The sequence below is a fragment of the Micrasema longulum genome, unplaced genomic scaffold (genome assembly GCF_059751315.1).
Source record: "Micrasema longulum isolate JH-2025_06_02 unplaced genomic scaffold, ASM5975131v1 h1tg002263l, whole genome shotgun sequence".
Classification (NCBI taxonomy): Eukaryota; Metazoa; Arthropoda; class Insecta; order Trichoptera; family Brachycentridae; genus Micrasema; species Micrasema longulum.
Genome location: NW_028279421.1, coordinates 305,767 through 331,953, shown reverse-complemented (window position 1 = coordinate 331,953; position 26,187 = coordinate 305,767). Strand labels below are relative to the sequence as shown.

Below are 26,187 nucleotides of genomic sequence, written 5' to 3'. Positions count from 1 at the left end.
AGTCGTATTCCAAGGTAATAGCAGGTAAACCAGCGTTCGGGCAGGGCAACGTCTGCCGGGTCCACTAGTTATGAATAAATTATACCAAGATGACTTAAACAGACAATGAAAATAAAAAAAATCAGAGAACAAAGTTATTGTGTCATTTTATTACTATTTAAGGAATACTTTCAAACCATTGCTCAATATTTGACAAAATTGTTATCATGTTTATTTGTTATGAATAAATGTATTTTTAAGCATAAAATTATATTTTATTTAAATAACATCATAAAAATATTGGTTCTGTCCAGTTTTGAATAAAAATAATATGAATTTTATATTTGAAGCACTATAGTCCTTAAAATATAGCTCGATTAGAATGACAGTTGTGCAAGTGACGACATAACTTTGTAGTAACGTCTAAGGAGTGATTTATATTGACACACGAAAAATCATTAGTATCTGGTGTGTTAATTTATTTTTTTAATACAATGCTTGACATATAAATCAACATAAATTTATTAAATCAGCTATAAAACTTTTAAAAAAAACTAAAATAAACCTAATTATTAACGACGTTCTTACAAGGTTACATCATTTTGCAAAAATGTTATAGATGGGACAAATCGATCAATGTAAAATGATCGAATAAAAAAATAATTTATTTCATGTTAATCATGAAAAAAGTATAAATGTCTTATTTTTTGGTGAATAATTGTCTTAAACACACTAGGCTTGTTTTTGCATTTTTATATCCATTTTTGGAAACAGGGTTTCATGTTTGCATAAAAGAACTGATAAAATCGATTTGATTGGTACATGATCAGTGATTGGTAATTTCCCATCACTATTGACATTAGTTTGACATCTGTCATTTTAATCAAGCTATATTTTATAACTATTGCTTTGTAGTTTTTTATTATAATAAAATAAATCAAAACAACTTTGTTTTTAGCCGGCCTCGTGGCGTAATGGTCAGCGCGTTTGCCTTGCATGCGAGAGGTCTCGGGTTCGATTCCCGATATGGTTGATATGAAATATTTATTTAAAAGGGTGTTTTCACACCAGAATATTTCAAAGTCCCTGGACTGGTACCCGAAGCGTAAGACTGATCATCTTACCTTTATGTAACAAACATGATCAAGATAAGCTGCGAGTTGTGTACCAATGCAGTGCCCTATGCACCATTAGCTGGTGAAAGGGAATGATGATGATTGTTTTTAACCACTTATTTTTTTTAACGTACCACTAAAACTTGGCAGGAAAGAATAACAAGATAAGTACAAAACTTATAATTAGAAATCAAACACTGATTTGAGTCTACTGAACAAGTAAGTAAGTAAGTTTGTTCAGTAGACTCAAATCAGTGTTTGATTTCTAATTATAAGTTTAAATATGGAGTTCTACAAAATAAACACCAAATCAATCAATAAGATAAGTACAACTTATTTATTTATAATATTAAACTTATCATAAAACATAACAAAATGTTAATCTTAAAGTTATACATTAATGTAATTTTTTCTCTCATATCTCTTGATTGCACAAGCTATTTTTCTTATTGGTAAAAAAGGTAAGAATTAGGGTAGTGGATTTACGAAGTAAGTCACATTTTGCAGCATAAAACGTGGTTTAAACGCCGTTCAAAACTTTATACAAAGCAACAATCATGCATTGTCATTCAAATTATTCTTGAAAATAATATGCATCATCATCATCAGCCGTCTCTTGTCCAATGTTGAACATAGGCCTCCCCCTTTAGTCTCCTATCATTATGGGGGGTTATTTTGGACGGCCACAATTAAGTAGCTCCATACCACGCTGTCCAGACAGGTTGGTATGGGAGATTTTTCGGATCTCTCATAATCTCATAATATGCATGTATTGTCCAAACTATGTTCTTTAATTTCTTGAAACCCAGATCATCATCAACACTCCTTTGTTGGTCACTAATTTAAAATCATATAGATGGTCGCTTTGGATCTGTGAGATTCATTTTACCGAATCAATTTATTCATTAAAGATACCTAAAAAATATAGAAACATAAAAAATAGAAACATTTTTTATCTTATTTTCATATTTATCGAAAAAAAATAACATTCTCGATTTGCGATAGAAAAGAAAGGCCCCGTCGACCCAAGCAGTCTAGAAATACAACAAAAATAACACTGACATGCTGGATCTATCGGATTCGATGTGACCTTTGGAGTGTTAAACATTTAATCTACATTTTACTAAAATATTTATTGCATCCATAGAATTAAGAATAGTCCAGAAGGAGCGTAGGATCATATTTGAATACATCTGACTGTGTCCAAAAAACCGCCCACTTTAACCTCGTGCATGCGCGAAGTCTCCGCGTAATGTTGCCAGATCGCGAAAAATATAATCATAACGCAAATGTAAGAAACAAATGTAAATATGGGCAGAATGGTGAATGTTTCACAGTGTGTAAAGTGGCCACTTAAACCAGCAATTGACAGGTCATAAGCCCTGTAGATGCCTAGACTTCTATATTACCTTCTCTTAAATGTTCTTCATCTCTGTTGATTTCGTCCGATATTGATTGATACAACAGTAGATAAGGAAACGGTAATTTAATTAATGAACTTCGAACTTGAAAAATAAAACAAATTCTATTTTGCATAAAACAAATATTTTTATGTCATGTTAAATAATATTTGATGTTTTAAAGATAATGTCGGTCAAATATCCACCATGGCGTTGTTTAATCTGAGAGGTCCAATTTTCATTAGTTATCTCATTAGATGAGCAAAGAGCGTAAAAAATTTGACAACCCTGGCAACACTAACAAAATATTCATTTTGTTTTCTTTGTCAATCTGACAGATGGAAAAATAATTCAATTTTTAAATAATGCATTTGCTACTTACACATGAAATGTGATCCCGTCCTGTTTCTTTAAGATCCCAACAGTATTTCTACAGTTTAAAACGGACACCACACGGCATAGTTAAATTCAAATCGGGAATTGCGTACTGAGCGACGTCTACAAAGAAACTAATGGGTCAAAACGTAAAACAACTCCTTTAAGAGTAGTTTAGTCGCCTTCTGTTTGATGCGCGTATGCGGCTTCTGGACTATTCTTAATTCTATGATTGCATGTTTATAAATACTGAAATAATGTTTTCAATGCTAAAGTTATTTCATAATGAGAAGTTGAGTGGTTTTTTTTATTATTTGTGAAATAGACTTTTAATAGCAAAACTTAAAAAATAAAAATAATATGTAGCGTATTATCGTCACTATGATTTTTTTAAGTTTCCTTCTTTTGAAATTACTCCGCCCATGACGTGACAAGTTCTGATTGGTGAGTGCTGCTGATATTTGAAAGTAGAGCCCCATAGTGTAAAAATACATTAAACGTTGAAAAAAAGGGCTACCGGAAATCTATCACAACACATAGAAATGCTGTAATTTATTGATTGATTCTTAATAATTTGTGACGTAGTTCAAAGTAGTTCATTTTTATTAAAACAATTTTTATGATAATTTTAATACATTTTTGAGAAACTTCGTAGTACAATTAAATGCTCTAATTTTTAGCGCGTGTAAGAAAACGTTTTTTGTATCCAAATTCCCATAGCACTGAACTTCCTTATTCGTGTTGATTATTAAAAATATAACGAAAGTTTATTTTTTGTTACCTTTCTTCATTTCGTACATTGTCCATATTTACTTTTTTTTGTAAATTTATTTCAACGGATGATCACAATAAACTAGTCATTAAAAGAAAAAACCTTTATTATTTTTTGAGACAGCAAAACCCATCTGTATTCAAAAATATCATTCTTTATATTGAAGATTATTTAGGGACCGTATTAATCTATTTATTTATAAATAAAGAGTAGGTACTCGTACACATAAAATATAAATGTATAATTGACACCGTTTCTGCTTACTTAATCAAAACTGAACACATTTTTTTTTAAATACCTAAATGAAACTTAAATATAACTATTTCTAAAATATATTATTTATATTGAAATATAGTGGCATAGAATCAGCCATCAAGACAGGGGTCGTAGCACAGGTAATATAAGTAGTTTACAACAAAATAATATATTATCAATCTTAATTAAACTTATTTATAATTTAAATTATGGTTTCTCATCAATGGCCATTTTTGTATTTAACAAACCTTCCAGACAATTTTAAGGATAACGTTTTAAAGAGCAGAAGCTATCTCGTAATTATGGCAGTTCTAAATGTTTTTTTTCATTATTTTTTATTTGAAATTTATTTATTAACCCTCACGGATTATTACACTCATTTTTCAAAAATAATATTTATTTAACTCTGTTGTTGATAATTATATTTTTTACGCCTTTTGAAAAGTTTGTCTTTTGTTTAGTTTTGTCTGGGTAGTTTATTGTATAATTTTTATTAGTCTCGATTGTCCTTATCTTGTTTTGGAATGTTGTTTGTGATATTGTTCTGATATTCTTGTATTATGTATCTTGTACTTGTATTACATTTTTTTCAAGTTTTAGTTCTTTGTCTACAATGATATCAGAGGCTAACTTATGAATAAATTTTAAAGATTGTAGTTGAAAAGGTTCATTAACATTAATTTGTTTAGTTTTTTAAAAGAGTTCTTTAGTTGGTATTAGATAAGGGAGGTCATAAACTGGCTTCAATATTTTATTTTACTGTCATTGTAGTCTGTTTATGTCATTTTGGTTTCCTGTTCCCCCTGGTTGTTGCATATAACATATTTTAGATTTGACAAGAGGCAAAATTAGCAGTTCACAATGGAGTCCTGGTCCCGACCCTGATGTATGGGAGCGAAGTATGGACTTGGAAAACAGGGATGAAAAAAGGCTAAATGCTGTCGAAACGCGATCTCTCAGGCTAATGTGTGGTAAAACTATGTACGATATATGCACAAATGTTGAAATCCATACATTATGTAAGGCTGGGGATAAGCATTATCGACAAAATCCAGAAAGGAGCTCTGCGCTGGTTTGGACGTGTAGAGCGAATGGACAGCGAAAGAAAGGCTAAGAATATTTACAATGAGAATGTTGATGGATGCAGATGTAGGGGAAGACCGAGAAAGACATGGCATGCCCAAATCCAACAAATACTTGAAGATGGACCTGTGAATAGTCGGAATAATCGGCGCGCGTACATGAGAAAATGTATGTATGTAGAGGAAGCGAGATATGTATGCAAAGATAGAGTGATGTGGCGTTCTATCATCTCTGCCTACCCTTACGAGCAAACGGCGAGATGGTTTGTTGTTTGTGACAGGTTTCATACATAAGATTTTTTTCTGTTTTCGGGAAGAAAGTTTTTGATCTTTTAAAAAAGACTCGATAATGTTGCTATTTTGCTAATCAAATTATTGATGTGAGCTGTCCATGTCAATTGTCTGTCTATTGTATTTTATAGATAACTTCTATTTAAAATAATCAAAATAATAAAATACAATTCAATGTTGTATGTTTATGAAATTGAGATTAACCTATGGTTTACAGTGAGGCGATATTAACTTGTTGATAAAGTCAATTTAAATTTCTTAAAATATATATATATATAGAATTATAATGTAAATTGTAAAACCTTAAACCTGCCTTCATTGATCATATCGTCTGCTTAGAGGTAAAACTCATTATTTGCATAAATCATGTTTGTGAGATAATGAGGTTCAAATTTTTTTTTACATGTTCTAAAATATTTTACTTATTTTTTGACGAATTAAACATTTTTTTTTTAGCAAGTAGGGTAATAATTTGTCTTTAGATCTTTGTTAATTTTTCTTTATTTTAGTTTTGTTTTTGCTTTAAAATTGAAAAATTGCAATCAATGAATTTTACCTGTCAGGAAAAAAGTGACAATTGTCAATTAATGATATTAATTATCGAATGGCCAATGACCCACTAGATGGCCCATCCCTGTAGCTTTCTCTTTCTATCGCGCTGATATTTGAGAGAAAGCGATATCCCCCGCCTGTTCCCACTTACCCCCCCAACCGAAAGATGGCTTTTGTCAGGAGGAAGCAATAGATACATCTTAAACCATTGACAAGTAAAATTCATTAAGTCATTTAGTGACTTTTACCTGCAAAATTTACATCAATTTCAACAACAAGTAAAAATCATATTAATTTTACTTTCCACAAAAATTCAAAATAATGTAATTAATTATTTTTGTGTGATTTTATTTTATTGTACGGCCACTTAAGGCAGATAATGACTTTTAAATATCATACCTGAATGTAGATAATGAATTTTGTACACTTAACTCATTTTTGCTCAATATTGGAAATAATGAGTTTTACTTCTAAGCAGACGATATGGTATAGCGGGAAAAAACGTATAGTTTTAAGTTTACTGTATCAACAAATATTGGTCATAGTTTAATAGTAGAGGTCAGGATAAAAAAATATTTATATTTTTACATGCCTTCAATTGTATGGATAATGGCCATTGATTTACATTTGTAAAACTAAAATATTTCTAATTCTGACAGTAGCTTGAGGATATCACATGGATGTCTGTATAGAACTTTCAATCTCTTTATTGTGTCCGTTGTGGTTCAATCCGTTTTGGTTCTGCTGGTTGTTTGTACGGTCTCGTGATCCCCAAGTTAGGCTGAGGCAGTGCCTCATGCTCTTGTCCAATGGAGGAATCAAATACCGGGGAATCAGAAACGTTGACAGGTTAAACAGATCGATGAACACCTTGTAGCGATCACTGCAAAAGCATCAATGTAATAAACAGTTGATAATAAAGACAAAATTGAATATAATCAAACATTGATATGATAAAGCGGAATCCGTTTATTGTAATCATAACCTATAAACTTTTAATAACAATTACACTTTTAAAATAATAATAAGTAATAAGCGAAGGATTAAAAAGAATATAATAATGTAACCTTTGTTTTCACACAAAACAGCATAATATTATTATATATACTTATATATATATTTTTTTTAAAACATGAAATCGTTTTATTATATTCATTGATTATATATTATTTTTTGGTTGATCCTGTGTAAGTTGGATTCATTCCGACGTTTTGGCTACCGTTCAGAGTAAACTATTATGTAGTGCAGTGGCGTGCCGTGATTTATTTTATAGGTAATCTACAAAAAATGTTCATTAATTTGTACCTACATATAAGTACATAATATGTAAGTCTCGTCATGGTTCTATGGTTCTGTGAAAATCAACTCAAACAGCAATTAACACTAAGGCTGTAGTCTGGTAAAACGCACGCAAAATGAGGAAATCATACGATTTTGCCATTTTAAAACGAATGTTTTTTTTAATCGCGCAATAATAAAAAAATAAAACAACCTAAATTAAATAATAACAATAATTTTTGAAGGTATTTCTGTTAAAAAATATATTTAAAAGTTTTTATGTAACTAAAATATTACTACTTTTAGACCGGCAGATTACGCTATTTCAAATTTAGACTAAACTTAGGTATCTGGTATATCAACAAAGACTAAGTATCGAACTTAAACTTGTTGAAATAATTTGAAGATAATAAATTGAATATGAAAGTGGCCGGAGCAAAATTTCATTTTTTTGTTTTTGAAAAGAATAACAAGCATTTTAAAACACATACATTTTTGTGACATTTCCTTTGTTTCTACGTAAAATTATGCCTTTGATTATACTTAAAAAAATATATATGTGAAGAATTTTAGTTGAAAACTTTTTTTATAGAATTGTATTATCTTTTTTTAAAAACGAAGATAATTCTGGTTGTTATATTCAATTTATAACAATATCTTATTAACGTTTTTATGACCTTCATACCGCGCTTATCGGTACTGGTAAAGCATTTGCCACGATATTCTTGTTTATAGTCAGTAGGGCCGTGGAAGATTTTTGTAAGTTAAGACTGTTGCGGCATTGCGCATGTTTAAATCGGGACACTGTAGGTTTTTTTCGGGACAGAGGGCTTAAATAACAGTGACAGTCCCAATGTATCAGGGCGGATGGCAACTGGCGACCCTATCTGAGGGGCATGTCTAATTCAATGCTTTTGATTTTGTTAGTAAAAGTGGGTTGATTGCGAACTATTCACCATAATTTCACACTTATTAATCTTGACTTAGGATGTACAAGTTAATGTAACTCCATGATGATGTGATACTTTGTTTATAAATTTAAATTATAATTTTGATAAGGGAGCAACAAAAAATTTAAATACAAACCTTAAAGTGGAACGCAAGTACTGATATCCCGACGAGCCACCAGTTCCCAATTGCTGTGACCCGATCATTCTTTGCACCATTATAACGTGGTTATCTGTAAGACAAAAATACTTTATTTTGTCGTGACACAATACATGTGTGGGGTTTATAGTCCATAATCGATGACACACACGTGCCAAAATATTTCACCTGATATTTCAGCAATATTTCGATGCTCTATTGAGCAACGACCGATGAAGCGGTGTCATCATTTTCCATAGAATCCAATAAAACAAATTATGCAACTCTAACAGTATTGCACAGAAATACGAGAGCATCGTTCTGCAGTACATTAACACCGCCCCTACCATCAGCGATGGTAGTGGGTGTGGAGGTGAAATACGGCGACGTATAGATATTGCCAAAAGTGCTATAAGTCGGCTGGTGAAGATTTGGAAGAATCGCAGTATAACCATTAACACCAAAAAGAGACTGGTGAAGGCCTTGGTTTTCTCAGTGTTAGACTACGTACGGTGGGGAGTATTGGACTCTGAGGGAATCTGAAAAGAAAAAAATCGAAGCTTTCGGAATGTGGTGTTGGTGACTAATGCTGCGGATCCCGTGGACAGCCAGACGTACTGATGCATCTATACTCCAGGAACTGGACATAGGAGAAAGACTAACATCCATGTGCGAGAAAAGAATCCTGCATTTCTTTGGACATATTTCCTGGGAACTCTGGTTGGAAGAAAACTTTTCTCCTGGGAAGTCACGTGCACGTCAACCGACAAGATGGAGCGGCATAGTCACTGAATTATCAGAAGCATCACTGACAAATGCCTATAGAAGAGCACAAGACCGTTCCAAATGGAGGAAGACTGTCCACATACGAGCCATGTCTAGAGTCAGGCGTAATCACCATCCTCAGACATGAGGTACGGATTGAAGAGAAAGAGAGACCATCAAGATATGAACAACAAAGGAACGCGGTCCATAAAAAATACCACAGGGCGCAGTCAACGCCCAGTTCAGTCGACCAGTTAAGTTCAGTCAGTCCAGTTCAACGCAGTCACACAGTTCCAGCATGTAGTTCAAGTGCAGTCTCTTCAACCCATCACTCGCCCAACACAATTCACTATTTATTCACCATGTAATAAATATGCATTTAACAGCAACCTCGTGTCTTCTGTCAATCTCTAACTGGGGTAGAAGCTCCGACCCTCAACAACCAAAATCCTACACATGTGTTGCACCCTTTTACATTGCGCCCCATGTGTTGAGTTTTTATTTAGGTGTCTTTAAAAAAAAAAGTACTTACATCTCCATTTTGTAATCAGGGAATCAATATCCATCAAAAGCATTAGAATTTGATGCGGTTGAGAAAACCTGGGTTCATCTCTGTAGAATGTTATCATAATGGCACCTTGAAGAGCTTGGTGAGTGAATCTGTAATAGTAATGTTATATGTATTGATACATTTTTTTTCAACTATTTAAGTAACTTTGAATGCCCACTAAAAGCACATTTTTTTATCCTCAGAGATGTTTCTTCAGACGTGATTTAAACAGAGACACTGTAGTACCTAATATCTTTAAAAGTGGATGGGAGATGAATCCACTGTCGCGCAGGATGGATACTATATGAGTTAGAAAAGAAAGAGGAACAAGGAAATGTCACTTGTTTTTACATTTTAAAAGTAATAAAGGTCTATGAAATACTGTCCAGTAAAAAAAATTATTTTTGTTAATCATTAGTAGCATAAAACATATTTTTAAATGTGTAATTTTGAATTCCCGCAAAAATGGTCATTCCATTGGCCACGCCCCTTGAAACTTGTTGAAATTTGTTGAGAACATTATCACGAATCTTGACGTCAAAAAACCAAGGCTAAACACGTCGCGTTTTTCTTGCAACGTATTTTTATTAAATTTATTTTTTACATTTATGTATGAAAACATTTCTCTACAATTTCCATACTGATTTTGAAGATACAATTAATTATTCTAAATCCATTTCATATATTTTTATCGGTATTCGTAATATGTGATATTTCCCTATTAGAGTTATGCATTGAAATCATTTTAATATCGTTGGGTAATTAGTGTAATTACAACAACTTCAACTTCAAAATTAGCATTTTTGAGTTACCCACTATAGTTCCTTAAATATAGCTGATTAGAATGACCATTGTCAGCAAAAGTGACGACATAACTTTGTAGTAACGTCTAAGGAGTGATTTATATTGACACACGAAAAATCATTCGTATCTGGCATGTCAATTTATATTTTTAATACAATGCTTGACATATAAATCAACATCAATACATAAAATCAGCTTTAAAACAAAAAAAAAACTTAAATAAACCTAATTATTAACGACGTTCCTACAAGATTACATCATTTTGCAATAATGTTAAATATGGAACAAATTCATCAATGTAAATCGATCGAATAAAAAAATAATTCATTTGATGTTGTTCATGAAAAAAAGTATAAATGTCTTATTTTTTGGTGAATAATTGTCTTAAACACACTTCAATAGGCTTGTTTTTGCGTTTTTATATCAATTTTTGGAAACAGAGTTTCATTTTTACATGAAAAAACTGATAAAATCGATTTAATAGGTACATACATAGTCAGTGATCGGTACTTTCCCATCACTAGTGACATGAGTTTGGCAGTTGTCATTTTAATCATGCTATATTTTAAGGACTATAGGTAACTTTAAATTTAGCATTTTTGAGTTACCCACTAAAAACAAACATTTGTTGCATTCATAGAGAAGGATAAAAAAAATATGTATTTAGTGGGCTTTTTAAAGTACCTAGTTATAGTTATTACCCCGTGATATGATTTTTATGAATCGTGATTTGCCTTCTTGTGGCATTCATGGAGGAAGATACAAATATGTGTTTTTAGTGGGTAACTCAAAAATGCTGATTTTGACGTTACCTAGTTGTAATATTTACCCAATCAATTTTATTATTAAATACAATGTTATCAAAGTTGTATTAACTTAAAAACGATAAATAAAACAATATTGTTTACAAAACCTTCTTTCTCCGCGAGATACTAGAGCTTCGTGAGCCTCCGGTTCGAAAATGGATCTGTACACTTCTTTTTTGTTCTCAACGTCCAACATAATGTTTTTAGTTACTTCAATGGATTCACCCTGGAAACAAACACCGTCAATTAAAAATATTACAGTAGGGCCTCGACAATCCAGACAGGCAAAAAACAGGACCTTGGCGGATTATCAAGGCGTTCAGATTGTGGTCTGCATTACTTTAATGGTAGTAAAATATGTGCGTTTGACTTTAGAAATTTCTTTAATTATCAAAAGACAATATATGCGTAGTTTTCACGGTTGCTGTTATCAATATGTATATTTTTTGGGTGATTCCATGCAAGTTAGATTCGTTCCGACGATTCGGAAACCATTGCGGAAGCCATCTTCAAGGTAAACTGAGTGTAAAAAAGTTTGTAGAAAAAATATGAGTTTACGTACTAGTAATTCGCACCGTGTCGCAGTCGGCAGCAGGCACATTCCGTGTTATTTTTGTAGTGTGTAGTGCCGTCGTCTTTAATACTAATAGTAATATACACTTCAAGGGCGCTTATTTTTTTTATTATTAAATTTATTGTACAATATAAGTATACATATTTGATAACAGGGAACTAGCGAATAGAAAATGAAAACGGAGCGTTCTCTGTTTAGGATAGTCTCCATCTAATATGGCTCAGCCTGTTCTAAGATGGAGATTTTTTATTTTTTAAAGTTCAAGTAGTTCTATACTTACATAAAAAATAAAAATAACAATTGGTATACTTAAACTTACATTCTAACTAAAGTAAAGCGACATATTATATTATATTTTCTGATATTAAATTGAAGGTATGATAAACTAAAGAAGTGAGATTTTAGTTGGGATCTGAACTGTCAATGATTCGTAAGTTTGAAGGCAATCGGTTCCAGGCAGAGGGGCCGGCAACGGCAAAAGCACGATCTCCGAATGTAGTGTTTGGGGAGCGCCGGATTTCGACATGTTTTTCTCTCCCTGAACTTTGTTCATGTTATTTGGGTGTGTATTTTAAATGCCTCTTTTATAATTCATGCACTGTAATTTCTAGGTTTATGGAAATCTTTGGTTCGAAAGCGAAAAGATGTCTTGTGTCGTTATCGACGACTGCCTTTATAGGCAATTGAAATACACCCAAATAACATAAACATAGACGACATGCTAAAATTAAACTCAACACGGTTCCCGGCACTACACACTACAAAAATTATACAGAATGTGCCTGCTGCCGACTGCGACACAGTACAAATTGCTAGTATAAAATACTTTTTTTTCTACAAAACACTCAGTTTACCCTGAAGATGGCTCCTGCAATGGTAGCTGAAATGTCAGAACGAATCCAACATACACGGGATCAAAGAACAACCTCGACAACATTAACAATAGTGAAAAATATACATGTAGGAAGGCTGCGCATTTGTAATGAAGCAAAAAAAAAACAAAAAAACTGAAGCGCGGCGCTCGCCGCAGATGAAGTGCCTCCCGCCTCCCCCGCGAATGCTCCCGCCCTATCCGTCCGAATTACCGCGTTCACCGAATAAGGGGGAGTCCGGATTAGCAAGGTTCTGCCATATTTCAATTATTTACTTTGCTAAATTATTTATTTATTCCATTTACATAGAGTGGACTATATCTAAATTATTGCATTAAAATTATTCTACCTACGAGACCATTGTTCCTGTATTAAGGTACAACTTTTACTCTACTTTTACTCTAATACTATTAATCCATATTTTGAAGCTCCACTCTAACCTCCCTAAAGACTGGAGTCTTTAACCAATGTGTCCTAACATACTGGTGGATTTTTCAAAGCTGGCGCGTTCGCAACACTTACACAAACCCATTCGACGCACTTACACAAAGGCATACGCATTATGAAAATAATATCCGTCTCACTCGCGCTCAGACGCGCTTATGAGCGTGACATAGACTAATATTTCTTTGTTAGTTGCTAATGATATGGTAATAAAATATACACAGGATGCTTCTGCGTTCGTCTGAATTTTGCTGAGACTCTTTATAGTCAAAATATAATATTTCATATTCAATGTTTAGCTATGGATTGGTTTATAAATGTATTTGTTCATTTAATCTAATCATGTATAGGTCAATACAAAAACACGTTTTTAATGTACAGAATATTGCTTTAAAAAACCTTAATATTAAATTTTAGTCGAACGTGCTATGTTTTTTAAAATCCCTTTTGGGTTAGAGCAAAACATAAACAGTCAGTTAAGAAAATGTAATATACTTATTTAATAACGTGTTGCTCCCAAAAAAAATTCTGGCGAAAATGGCGGCAGAAAACTAGCCTTTTTATTATTTAGTTCGTTGAAAATGATGAACACAAAATATTAATATAAATTAAAAATGTCCTTGTGTAAAAATGAATTATTATATTACATTTTCTTAACCCATTGTATATTTTTTCATATATACAGCCTCTAATCCAACAGGAATAAAAAAAATAGCACATTTGTTTTAAATTTGTTTATTAACGATGTAGCAAATGTATTCTCCTTCACTCGTTTTTGGCTCTTTGCGGACGACAATAAAATTCTTAAAATAATTCAAAATACAAATGACTGTTTGCTGCTTCAGCTGACTGAAGCAGCAAACAGTCTCTGAATATTGATTCTTTTAATATGTGGTGCAAAGCCAGCTACCTAGAATTAAATATTAAAAAATGTAAAATAATGTATTTTTATAGAATTAAAAAACCTATCTCCTTTGATTACAAAAAAGAAAATATTAATTTAGATGTAGTCAAGTCTATTAAGGACCTCGGAGTTATCGTGGACTGTAAACTTACCTTTAATGAACATATTGAAACTATGATTAACAAGTAACTAAAACTTTTGGGTTTTGTTAGCGGGACATCTAGTGACTTCACGGTTGAAACACTATATTGCTTACTTGTTCGTCCTTTTTTACACTATGCATCCGTGATCTGGTCTCCCTTCTATGTAGGCCGGATAAATCATATCGAATCGGTGCAACATCGTTTGCCAAGAAAAGTAGCATGGCCTTGAGAGGGGAGACTACACTTACAGAGGAATGGAGTCAATGTTAAAAATCTCAAGTGTACAAAAACGTAGAAATAACATTGACTCCATATTTATGTTTAATTTACTGAATGGCTTGATTGACGTACCATCGTTACTGGAACAAGTGGCATTCAATGTTCCAATCCGCCGGTTGCGAAATAATAATGTGCTGTTCCTCGATCAACACAGCGCAAACTATGGTTTGCATGCTCCAATGTCCCGATTGTGTCATGTTGTAAACTCGAGACAAGATCTGGACTTTTTTGGTGTAAGTCTTTATAGATTTAAAAAATCACAAAGATAGGCCGGATCTTGTCTTGAGGTAGTAATTTTTTTTTGTCCTAGCTTTAATTTTATTTAGTTGCATTTTATTTTAATAGTGCTTGTATTTATTATGGGTAGTTGTATCGACCTTCGTTAGAATGGACTGCAGAATTCTGTCAAATAAATAAATTTGATTTAACCTTTTTAAAATCAACATCCTGTAGATTTTAAATGCGTTTGTGTAAATTTTGCGAACGCGTCAGCTCTAGTTTTAAACGACCAGTAGGACGCAGAGAGTACGACTCTGACTAAGCAGCCAGTTGCACAGAAAAGCATGGAATGCGTTATGCTTGGAATAATCGATGGTAATTTCAAAGTTTCGGAACACAAAAGGTTTTTTTGGCTTAATTTAATAGACTATCAACAAATTTTTAAAAAACCACTGAACTTCCTCGTCGGGTCTCTCAACTTACCTCTGCAAGTTCTACTTGATTGGCGATCATCTTATCCACGGCTGTCTTAAACTTGCCCCAGAAGTTGAATCCCTCATTCTCTAATCCCGGAGTCCTCTCCAACCACTTCTGCACCAGGGTGATGAGGGACGGTTCCTTCTCCGACCGTTCTATGGAGCTCATGGCCTCCGGATCTCGCCCGAAGACATTTGAGTAACGTTGGTTATATTTCACACGATGCTCATGCTTCACACCTATCTAAAAACAAAAATCAACAAGAATCACTGCATACATTTTAATTTAAATGTGTTTTTGCATAGGAGCTGGATAATATTTGTACCTTGAAGCTGAAAGGCTGGAAGTCACATTTTTTTGCAAAATTGAGTTATGAATGTAATTTTGTTCGTATATTTAGATTCTATGAATGCCTAAAATATTGGAGTCTCCAGTATACCACTACTGAAATAGTTTGTTCTAAAACACCAGTAGTGCAGTAATAATACTCACGATTTCAACAAAATTCAACGGTTTGCAATTAAAGCAGTGGAAACCGAATAAATTCCACAATTTTTATAACAAACTACCTCTGACACAGCGAGGGATTTTGCGTAAGATTAAGTCTTATTATCATAATCAACCATACTTAACCATCATGTATTTTTTTTACCGTTAATTTCATTATTTTACTTTGCTTTTTTTCATATACTGTTTATTTTCAATTACTGTTTTATTGCTATTGATACCATTTTATTAAATTTATATTTACCTGTTATTTTCATAAGTAATTCATTAATGGCGCATACTTTAATGTTTTTACCTAAAAAAAGTTTAAAAATACATTGTTTTTTACATTACTTTTTATTCTAAAGTTCAAAGAAGAATTAAGACGCGGGCCGAGCGGTTAGAACAAAAAACATTGAAGTCCTATAGTTATTGGATAGTCCTTATTTTAAATGTTTTTTTCTTAAATATTCTTATCAAAAGCCTATAAATTCAAAAAAAACAACAATAAATTGTGTTTTTACTTCGAGAGATACATTTGAAACAGTTTTACAACTTCAAACCTCTCTCGTAAACAATTTCCCAAATGTGACTTCCAGCATTTCAGCTTTAAGGTACAAATATATACATATATATTTTTTAAAATCTTTATTTGGATGAACAACAGCTACATTTATCATAAATATAAAACAAAACAAATTACAAATACGCCAATTACAGTTTTTTTTACAAATAGCATCACAGTAAGTTAAAAAAGGTTCTCGAATATAAAATGAACAGTAATCTAATGTAAATCCAAAAAAAAAGAAAAAATACTACGAATTATTTTGAAAGCAAACGCCGCACGTCATTATGATTATTTGCAAATAAATCTATGTTTAATGATTTTGTCATTACATTAAAATTATTGAAAGTTCGCCATAAATATGAATTTTACCTGTAATTAGATCAAACAAGAGGAATATGAAGAATAGGGTTATTCCTTAGAACTTTGGAAGGAACTAATGTTATAATATAAAAAGTTTGCACAGTAGTTAAGGACAGTCAATTGAACCAGAGGCAATTTTTAATAGATAAATTATATCAGCTTTTTTACGACGTTTTTGCAGAGGTGATGTTTTTTTACATATTTGAAGATATTGATCAGATTTAAACTCAAGTTTCAACCGGAAACACATGTATTTAACGAATTTCTTTTGAATATTTTCAATTCGTGATATCTGCTCATTGTACATGAGATTCCGATATGATATGACTAAGATATTAAGGAACGCAGTGGAATAGATCTACGGATAACTCCAATACTCCCTCACGTAGACACCTCAGAACCCTTTCTGAACCTTCTCCAACACGAGCGAATATCTGACCTCACGTGCACTTCATACCAACGAAGCACTTTTAGGCCTCAAACATCAATTTGTCGCGCCCACCTCGCACTATGGCCATGTGTGGCGTTTTTCATACGTTTTCGTATGTTTGAAATTAACGCGCCCGCTGTCGCCACCGCGTTAGGCCCGCACTATGGACGCGCCCTTAAGCTTGCTACGCATGAACGAGTTGTACAGAACTCTTGGGATTCTCGAAAACTCTGCCCGTTCGGAGAATAAAACCCAGCATCTTCAGTGCAAATTCATGTGTTCTCTCGATGTGAATATGAAAAGTTAATCATTTTAATAAAAAAAATCTACTGAAATTTGTATTACCGCGAAAATCGCTTTACTGAAATTTAATCAACTACCTTTGGTTTAAAATCTTCTCCTTATATTGCTTTTCAAATTTTAAATATTACCTATACCTGTTAATCTTTATTTTTTCTCTGCTGCATTGATATGTTTTTGTACTTTTAAACTACTACTAATTATATTGTATATGTATATAAAATCAATATATCGCTACTACTATGTGTCATTAATTTTGAAGATGTTTTTAAATTGACTTCAATTTATTATCTTATTTAAAGATTCTTTAAAGATTCGTCTCATCGTTTCTTTGAATCCCTTAAAATATGTATGTGTATATTTATGTTTTTCCTTTTAAAAAAAATATGTTATTATTATTTTATTTTATTTTTACATCTGAGCATGTTTTTCATTCTTTATTTTAATTACTTTTACAAATTTTCTTCATTTTTTTACTTCTATTTATGTTTTTTTTTTCCTTCTCTTTTTTGTACTTTTATTTATTATTATTAACCTTACATTTAATTAATAACCTTACATATAATTACTTTATACTCGTAATATGGAAACTTCGCTGGTCCATTAGAGATAAGTCTAACTGTGTAAAATATAAAACTTTGTAACTGTACTGTATGTTTTCTAAAAAAAAGAAAATAATAATAATAATAAAAATAAGCTAATGTTAATAAATTAATCCTATAATAATATTTAATTATGCTTATTGAAGTTAAATTCCTACATAATGCAGAATGTTGAATTTTAAATGCCTGTATCAGACATAATTATTTATATCACAGTAATATACCTTACATGTGAAGTAATCATGTGACATAATGTCATTTATGTTTTTGAGATTACGCGTCATGAACCTAAGGACTCATGTACAATATTTAAACATAACCTCTTTAATAGGCATGACCTCAAAAAAACATTTCGCGATAGGCTAAAATGTCATAGAATTATCAATCATTGTAAAAGGAATGTCATACGCCTCTATTTTATCAATTTTATAAATAAAACTTCTGTTTACCGCTATTTTATCGATTCTTATGTAATATTTGATAATATTTCCATTTACAATTCTCATAGACTCATATTTGTCTATTAAATAGGCCAATATTGCCAATGATTGACATACATTACTTATGTCAAAACATAATTATTCAATCACTCTCAGAAAAAAAATACTTCACTTTGAATTTTAAAGTCCCAAAGAAGTCACAAAATATTTCATTTTATATAAAAGTACTCGACGTTTGCAGATTTTTTAATTATTTTAAACTTAATAAATACGTAAAAAATAGGCTGTTGGAATGAGGAAATTAAGTGGTATTTTTTATTTGTGATCAAACTGAGCCAAAATTAAAAAAATAAAAATAAATATGTATTGTGTCCTATGATTTTTTTAAGTTTTGAAATTACTTCACCTGTGACATCACAAGTTCTCTACGATGAGTTCTGCTGATTGGTGAATTGGCTTTCCGCAAACCGGAAATCTAGATTGATTATCATTATCATCGATTAATTCACAAGAACTCCTGACTTATTAAAACCATTTTTATGAATTTTTCATGCATTTTTGAGACACTTCTTTTTTAAATACAAAAAAACAACATCCTGCCATTTCTTTTGTATATGCATTCTCCTAGAATGCATTCTTCTCGAATACAACCCTGGTAGATCGATAAATATAACATTTATGCTCCTAACTTCGGTTTTACTCGTTAGATTGAAGATTTTAATATTTAGGAACACGCGCATCGCAAAGATCTACATTTCTCTGAAAACCGCGCGTAAATCGATTAAGCCGTAAACGGCTAAACTTCCTAAAGGAAGAGTTTAGTGACATCACACGTACTGAGGAATTATATTTATAAAGATAATCATAGATTGGTTTTATCTAACTGCTTCCGTTGGGCTTTTAATGAACTAAATTTGCGCATGCGCAAACATTCCATTTAGTACTAAGCGCCCGCCTCAATGCAATCTACGGACTTATGCAGTTCATTGCATTGCATTAAAGCATTGGTTCCATCCAATCTAAGGGCGGACCACCGCACATGGTAATGAGTCTTACTTTATTTTCCATCAAGCGAAACTGCAAGCTCTGGAATCCGGAAGCCGGACACAAGTATTCTCGGAAGTCCATAAAGTCCAGGGGAGTCATCGTTTCTAGAATCATCACCTGGTCTACCAGCAACTGAAATCATGTCAAATACAGTCAAACTTTAAATGCATGAAATCAATGCTATGATGATTTTATGTGCCATCAACTGAGGCATACAGATACAAATAAGTTAATAAAATCTCCATAAACAGCACTGTCAATGTGTTCCTACAGCAGCGACGGCTTTCCCATATGTTCATTGGGTCAATGACCCCCCAAATTTTGCTACTAATAAAAAAATATGTGCGTAAAATACATTATAAAGAAAGTATATAACATATAGTAATTAGATTTTATAATATATATTTTTTAAATCATTCATTCAAATATATAAGTACCTATTAATCTTCATATTTTCATACTGGATTGTTTGTAGTAAGAGGCTTAGTTCCTATTCATATCAAATAGGAAAATCTATTTCAACAGAGAGGGAAAACATTTTTGGGTGTGTAAAGTGGCCACTTAAAACCAGCCAATGACAGGTCATAAGCCCTGTAAATGCCTAGACTTCCATATTTCCTTATCAAAGATGTTTTCCCTCTCTGTGGAAATAGATTTGAATATAAACAATTCCCTAGGGAGGAGACCCAGCCAGTCTGCAAGCATTTGGACATAATCAAACATTGTTGAATTACTACCTGGTAAAAGAAGAAGTATAAAAATTGGAAAATTGTTTTCAGGCGTTGCCTAGTAGGTGATTTGGTTCAGCCGGATGAATCTCACCCACGTGATAAAGGTTTCAGCTCTTTTACTTCACAAAAGTCAACAGATGGAAGAGTTAAGGAAATGTGGATGTTCAAACATGGGCAAAATGGTGAATGTTACACAGTGTGTAAAGTGGCCACTTAAAACCAGCCAATGACAGGTCATAAGCCCTGTAAATGCCTAGACTTCCATATTTCCTTCTCAAAAATGTTTTCCCTCTCTGTGGAAATAGATTTGAATATGAACAACTCCCTAGGGAGGAGACCCAGCCAGTCTGCAAGCATTTGGACATAATCAAACATTGTTGAATTACTACCTGGTAAAAGAAGAAGTATAACGTCGTGAAATAGCGGATATAATTTATTTACTTAAAATTGCCTCTGGTTCAATTGACTGTCCTGAACTACTTTGCAAACTTTCTATCAATGTTCCTTCCAAAGTTTTAAGAAATAACCCTCTTCTTCACATACCTCTTGTTTCGTCTAATTATAGGCGAAATTCATATTTATGACGAACTTTTAATAATTTTAATGTAATAAATAAATCATTTAACATATATTTATTTGCAAATAATCTTAATGACGTACGGCGTTTGCTTTCGAAATAACTCTATTCTAGTATTTTTTTCATTTCTTTTAAATTTACATTTAATTACTATTCATTTTATGTTCGAGAATCTTTTTTAACTTACTGTGATGCTACTTGTGAAAACCTGTAATTGGCTTATTTGTTATTTGTTTTGTTATATAAATATGAGATAATTATAGCTGTTGGCTATCCAAATAAATAAAAATAAAATAAAATAAATAAAATAAAAATTGGAAATTTGTTTTCAGGCGTTGCCTAGTAGGTGATTTGGTTCAGCCGGATGAATCTCACCCACGTGGTAAAGGTTTCAGCTCTTTTACTTCACAAAAGTCAACAGATGGAAGAGTGAAGGAAATGTGGATGTTCAAACATGGGCAAAATGGTGAATGTTACACAGTGTATAAAGTGGCCACTAAAAACCAGTCATAAGGCCTGTAAATGCCTAGACTTCCATATTTCCTTCTCAAAGATGTTTTCCCTCTCTGTTGAAATAGATTTGAATATGAACAACTCCCTAGGGAGGAGACCCAGCCAGTCTGCAAGCGTTTGGACATAATCAAACATTGTCAAATAGGAAAGGCTGAAACTTATCGAAAAGCCAAAACACAATAATGTGATCAAGATGCTCTCCTCCAAGACCCTAGAATACCAAAAAAACATCGCAACAGAACTAAGAAAGTCACCTTTCCTTATTCAAAGACATGCAAAGAAATGAACCGGTGTATAACAGACCCAATAAACAAAGCTGTTGGAACAATAACCCCTAAATCAGTTTTTTAAATGACAAATTAACTGACACGACAAAAGTTTACCAAAATATAAAATAATAATTAATTGGAAATGGGAAAAAATTAATAATATAGGATTAAGTTGCACTGGGGGAGGGACACAAGAGAGCGACCCATCTCTCGCTCAACCTTCTAGTCTAATGCAGGCGGGCCTCCTTTGACGACATCAGGCGCTCTCCGGTTCCAGCTACCCGGTGTACCGTTTTTGCGGGAATTCAAAATTACAAATTTAAAATTATATTTTATGTTGCTAATAAATATCAAAATTATTTTTTTGCTGCCCAGTATTTCATAGACCCTTTTAACCATAGAATTAAGAATAGTCCAGAAGGAGCGTAGAATCATATTTGAATACATCGGACTATGTCCAATAATACCCCCACTATGCCGCACTTTCGCCGGGCACATTCGTGATTCCGCCGCGTAATGTTGCACGATAGGAAAAAAAATCATAACACAAACATAAGGTAAAAAAAGGCAATCTGTTAATTACTCTAAAATTTTTTTGTGCACGCGGAAATATTGATTGACACAACAAAGTAGATAAGTAAAGGGTCATTTAATGGGAGTAATTGAATTAATGAACTTTAAACTTAAAATATAAAATAAATTTTATTTGACATAAAATGGATAATTTTATATCATGTTAAATAATGCTTGATGTTTTGAAGATAATGTCAGACAAACGTACACCACAGAGTTGTTTAATCCGAGATCCAATTTTCATTAATTCTTTCATTAGATGAGCAAAGTAGGGTAACACAATTTACTACCCTGGCAACACTAACGAAATTTCCATTTTGTTTCTTTGACAATCTGACAGATGGAAAAATAATTCAATTTTTAAGTAATGCATTTGTTAAATACACATGAAATGCGATTGCATCCTGTTTCTTTAAGATTTTAGCAGTATTTCTACACTTTTAAAGGACACAACACGCATAGTTGAATTCAAATCAGGAGTTGCGTACTGAGCGACGTCTACAAAGAAACTAATAGGTCAAAACGTAAACCTACTCATTTATGAGTAGTTGAGTCGCCTTCTGTTTTTTTTGTTTTCTTTTATTATTTTTTTTAATTATTAATAAAACATTTAATAAAAAAGTTACATATTATACTCCCAGGAGTTATTAGAAACTCATTTGGGACCGTACATAAGAAAAAAAATTTTTTTGACAATACATAATATCATACAAATTAATTCATCCGAAATAAAAAGAAATCATTATTGTATAAGAAACATAAAACACCATATTATTTAAACTACATTAATAATTATCACTTTCTAAAAGATTTAAGAAATATTTTTTTACTGTGACACTTCTGGATTTTTTATAAAGTTTTTCGTGTCTTAGCTCATCAGGCAGTTTATTATATTCGGAATGGCCAATATTTTCCAAGGACCTACTGCCAAACTTTGTTGAGCGAAACTTAGACACATGAAGATTCCCTGAATAACGCGTATTGTAATTATGAATATTATGACGAAATGTGTATTTTAAATTTGAGTGAGCAGAAAAGTTGATGATATTTAAAATAGTATTGGTTATGTCATGCAGTGACAATACCTTGAAAGGAAGTAAGGAAGTTTGATGTGCGTATACATGCGGCTTCTGGAGTATTCTTAATTCTATGCTTTTTACTTTAAAAATGTTTTTAAAAAGGTGATATTTCCTTATTTTTTGGCACCGCGTATCTTTGTAAGTGTGACAGTCAAACGTGTTTTGTGAAATACTGTCGAATAAGCTGTGAATGTAATCAAATTAAACAGAATATCGTTTTAGAAGTGTGACAGGTTTAAGTTCTGGTAAATTAAGTACCCGGCGATTTATTCGGCGGTTTTATGCTTCAGCCAAGAGCGACACTTATGTCGGTGTAATTTGATACCGTATTATACTGAAAAAGTAACGGTACGGTGTTATAAGGATATTGACAAAAAGTATTTTATGTAGGGCAAGAGCCCCGTTTTAACCACTTAAAAAATGTTTTACTTTTAAAATGTCATTATTGATACGATAATGGGTTTAACAGTCTACATTTCGTAATGGGTTAAACAACCCGAAACGACTGCAATGGGGAATTTCATTGCTAAATAAATAATAAATCATTATGTATTTTTATATAATTTAATTTAGTACGTACTATCATTTAACATATGATTTATTGCTCCTATTTCTTACTATAGTATTGAGTGAGTTTCTAGAAAACATATCTCAATTATCATTTCAATTATGTTTTTATATTTATATTCTTTTTCTGTTGATTTCAATGATACTCTTATTTTGTTTTTTTTTAATACTACTATATTTTACTATTATTTTGTTGATTTTAATACTACCATTATTTTGTATATTTGATTATGTGTGATTCTTAATTTGTATAATATTTGTTTTAAAAATTATTTCTGATTATCTTTTTTGCATTGTATTCTTTGGAATTTAATTATTTATTACATTTACATTTTTTCTAGATTGTTATTCTATGTCATTATAATTTGATCTAATTAATTTTACTATGTATTTTTATTGTTATTTATTGTGGCTTGACACGGGCATAGCCTAAAAAGCCTTAATAAGTTCATTAATATTTAAACAAGTGTAGTTTTGAATGAATAAATAAATAAATAAATGGATTTAAAAAATGATTTCTAACACGCAGAAAAAAAAGCGTTTAATTGTACGGCGATGTTTCTCAAAAACGTATGAAAAAAACGAATTACTGTAAAGCGTCACAGGTTCGGGTGAACAATAACCAATCAATTACAGCGTTGTTATATGTTGTGATGGATTTTTGGTTTCCAGGAAGCCATGTTTTTTAACGTTTAGTGTGTTCAGGTACGAGGTTCTCCTTTTAAATGTCAGGGAAATTCGCTAACTTGTGATGCCACGGGTGATGTAATTTTAAAATTACAAAGATTACGAAGATGGCTCTTGCAACGGTAACCGAAACGATGGAACAAACCAACCTAAGCGAGATCACCCAAAAAAAACTATTCATATTGGTTTCAAACTCCACAGAATAAATAGGTCGTACACTCACCTTTGTGTGTAATAAGTGCCGATTATTTTGTTTGTATTATTTTTTAATTTGAATCACCATTTTTAGCGAAGTTTCACCCACTTGTGGCCACGCTAGTTTTGTCCATTATATTATGCAAAGGTTTTCTGTAGCTAAACAAGCCTCAAAATAAAGTTCCCACGCATTTATTGGATAGTCTTCAATTGCTTTCAAATAAAAAAATATAAAGATATGCAAGATATATTTATATCACTCACTAAGGGTCACTTATCGTTTTGCTTAAGAAATTATAAAAAAATAGGATTCTGATTCATATCTTCAAAACAACGAAACTCTGAAACAGTTTGTATTTTGTATATTTTTTTGTACCACAAAAGGCCAGAAAGTCTAATTACAGTGGTGAATTACATGACAGAACACTTAAGCTCGAGCAAAATCACATTTCAATTTTCGTGTCCTCACCGGGATCGAACCCGAAACCCGAATCGAACTCGAAACGTTCCGTGCGTGAGTCAAGTGTCTTAGCATTACACCAACGAGGCCGCGACGACCATCACTTTTCAAAATAGACTACAGATATTTTGTCAAAAAAAAAAACTATAGATTTATCAATAATCTTTAAATTTGTTTCATTTAAACTTTTTTTTATACTTGCAATCATATCGTACTTCTAGATTACCTTCTTTCGGCACAAAGAGGCTAAGGTTACCATATTACAGAAAACCCCTTCAAGAGGCTGTTTTCGTTCGGCAACGAGGAATTTTTCCGTGTATATGGAAACCGCCAAGGAGACTTATGTCCTCGGATGCAGTATGTGGTGGGTACGCTGAATAAAAAAAAATATTTAACCATTGGCAAATATATATATTTTTTCAATGTCTTGTTTTTGGACTTCAAAAGCTCGAGTCCTAACAGTTTAGCCAAAATAAAGTAATATAATAGCAGAAAAATCCTCATTTTTAAATATAAACCTTGTATATTATAAGCAAGGTAAAAAATAATGCTTCCATATTTTTGATTTTTTTTCAAAACTGCGAGTGGCCAAAACCGGGGTAATTATCAAAACAGGGGCTGCTACCCTACATCATTTTGAAATTATTAATCTAGCGGTGTTTAGCCTAGTATTTTTTGGGAATTTTGTGTTTTGAAGTAAAAACGTATTTCGTATTTCTACTTACCGATTGGCCCTTTTCACACATGCCACGCAAATCCACCCGGCGCGGTAATTTTACCGGGTACACCCTACAAAAAGCTGACGTTGTGTCAGCTTTTGTAGGGTGAATTTAATTTTCTCAATTTTTAATTTCCTTTATTTTAATGCCTATAATGTACTTAATCAACAGCTGACATCACTGGAAAAATTCATATTGACTCTTATTTCCATTTTAGTTCTGGTTGCAAATTATGTGGGTATGCATGGTTCAGGTATTGTTACAACTTCAACATCCTTTGATCACCCGCCACAATAAGACCTCGTGTCGTGAATCACACGTTTATTTTGTTGAACGTGTGCCGCATCATAGACTTTGTTTCCACCAATCACCAATGTTGAACTCCAGATTGGGGGCCTGCCTCAATGTTGGTGCTGCTTGCAAGTAACCAGTCGGACCATAGCAATTCCATCAAGAACGAACCAGGTAAGGGGCATCCATTCCTAATCCATATCATTTATTGGGGTTGTGACCGATTGACACTGCATACCGCATATTGAGGATATTAACTTATTTTATTCAA

At 32.3% G+C, this 26,187-nt stretch overlaps 1 protein-coding gene across 1 annotated transcript in view; it reads right to left on the bottom strand.

The window, feature by feature from the left end:
* Nucleotides 1-5,762: 5,762 nt before the first annotated feature.
* v (Tryptophan 2,3-dioxygenase vermilion) overlaps nucleotides 5,763-26,187 on the bottom strand; it is a 60,271-nt gene continuing 39,846 nt past the window's right edge. The window contains exons 4-9 of the mRNA XM_088239782.1: nucleotides 19,265-19,387; nucleotides 15,029-15,265; nucleotides 11,218-11,336; nucleotides 9,483-9,610; nucleotides 8,186-8,279; nucleotides 5,763-6,704 (exon numbers count right to left, since the gene is read on the bottom strand). Coding sequence (XP_088095908.1) covers nucleotides 6,494-6,704; nucleotides 8,186-8,279; nucleotides 9,483-9,610; nucleotides 11,218-11,336; nucleotides 15,029-15,265; nucleotides 19,265-19,387 — 912 coding nt within the window. The 3' untranslated portion in view covers nucleotides 5,763-6,493. The remainder of the gene's footprint in view (nucleotides 6,705-8,185; nucleotides 8,280-9,482; nucleotides 9,611-11,217; nucleotides 11,337-15,028; nucleotides 15,266-19,264; nucleotides 19,388-26,187) is intronic.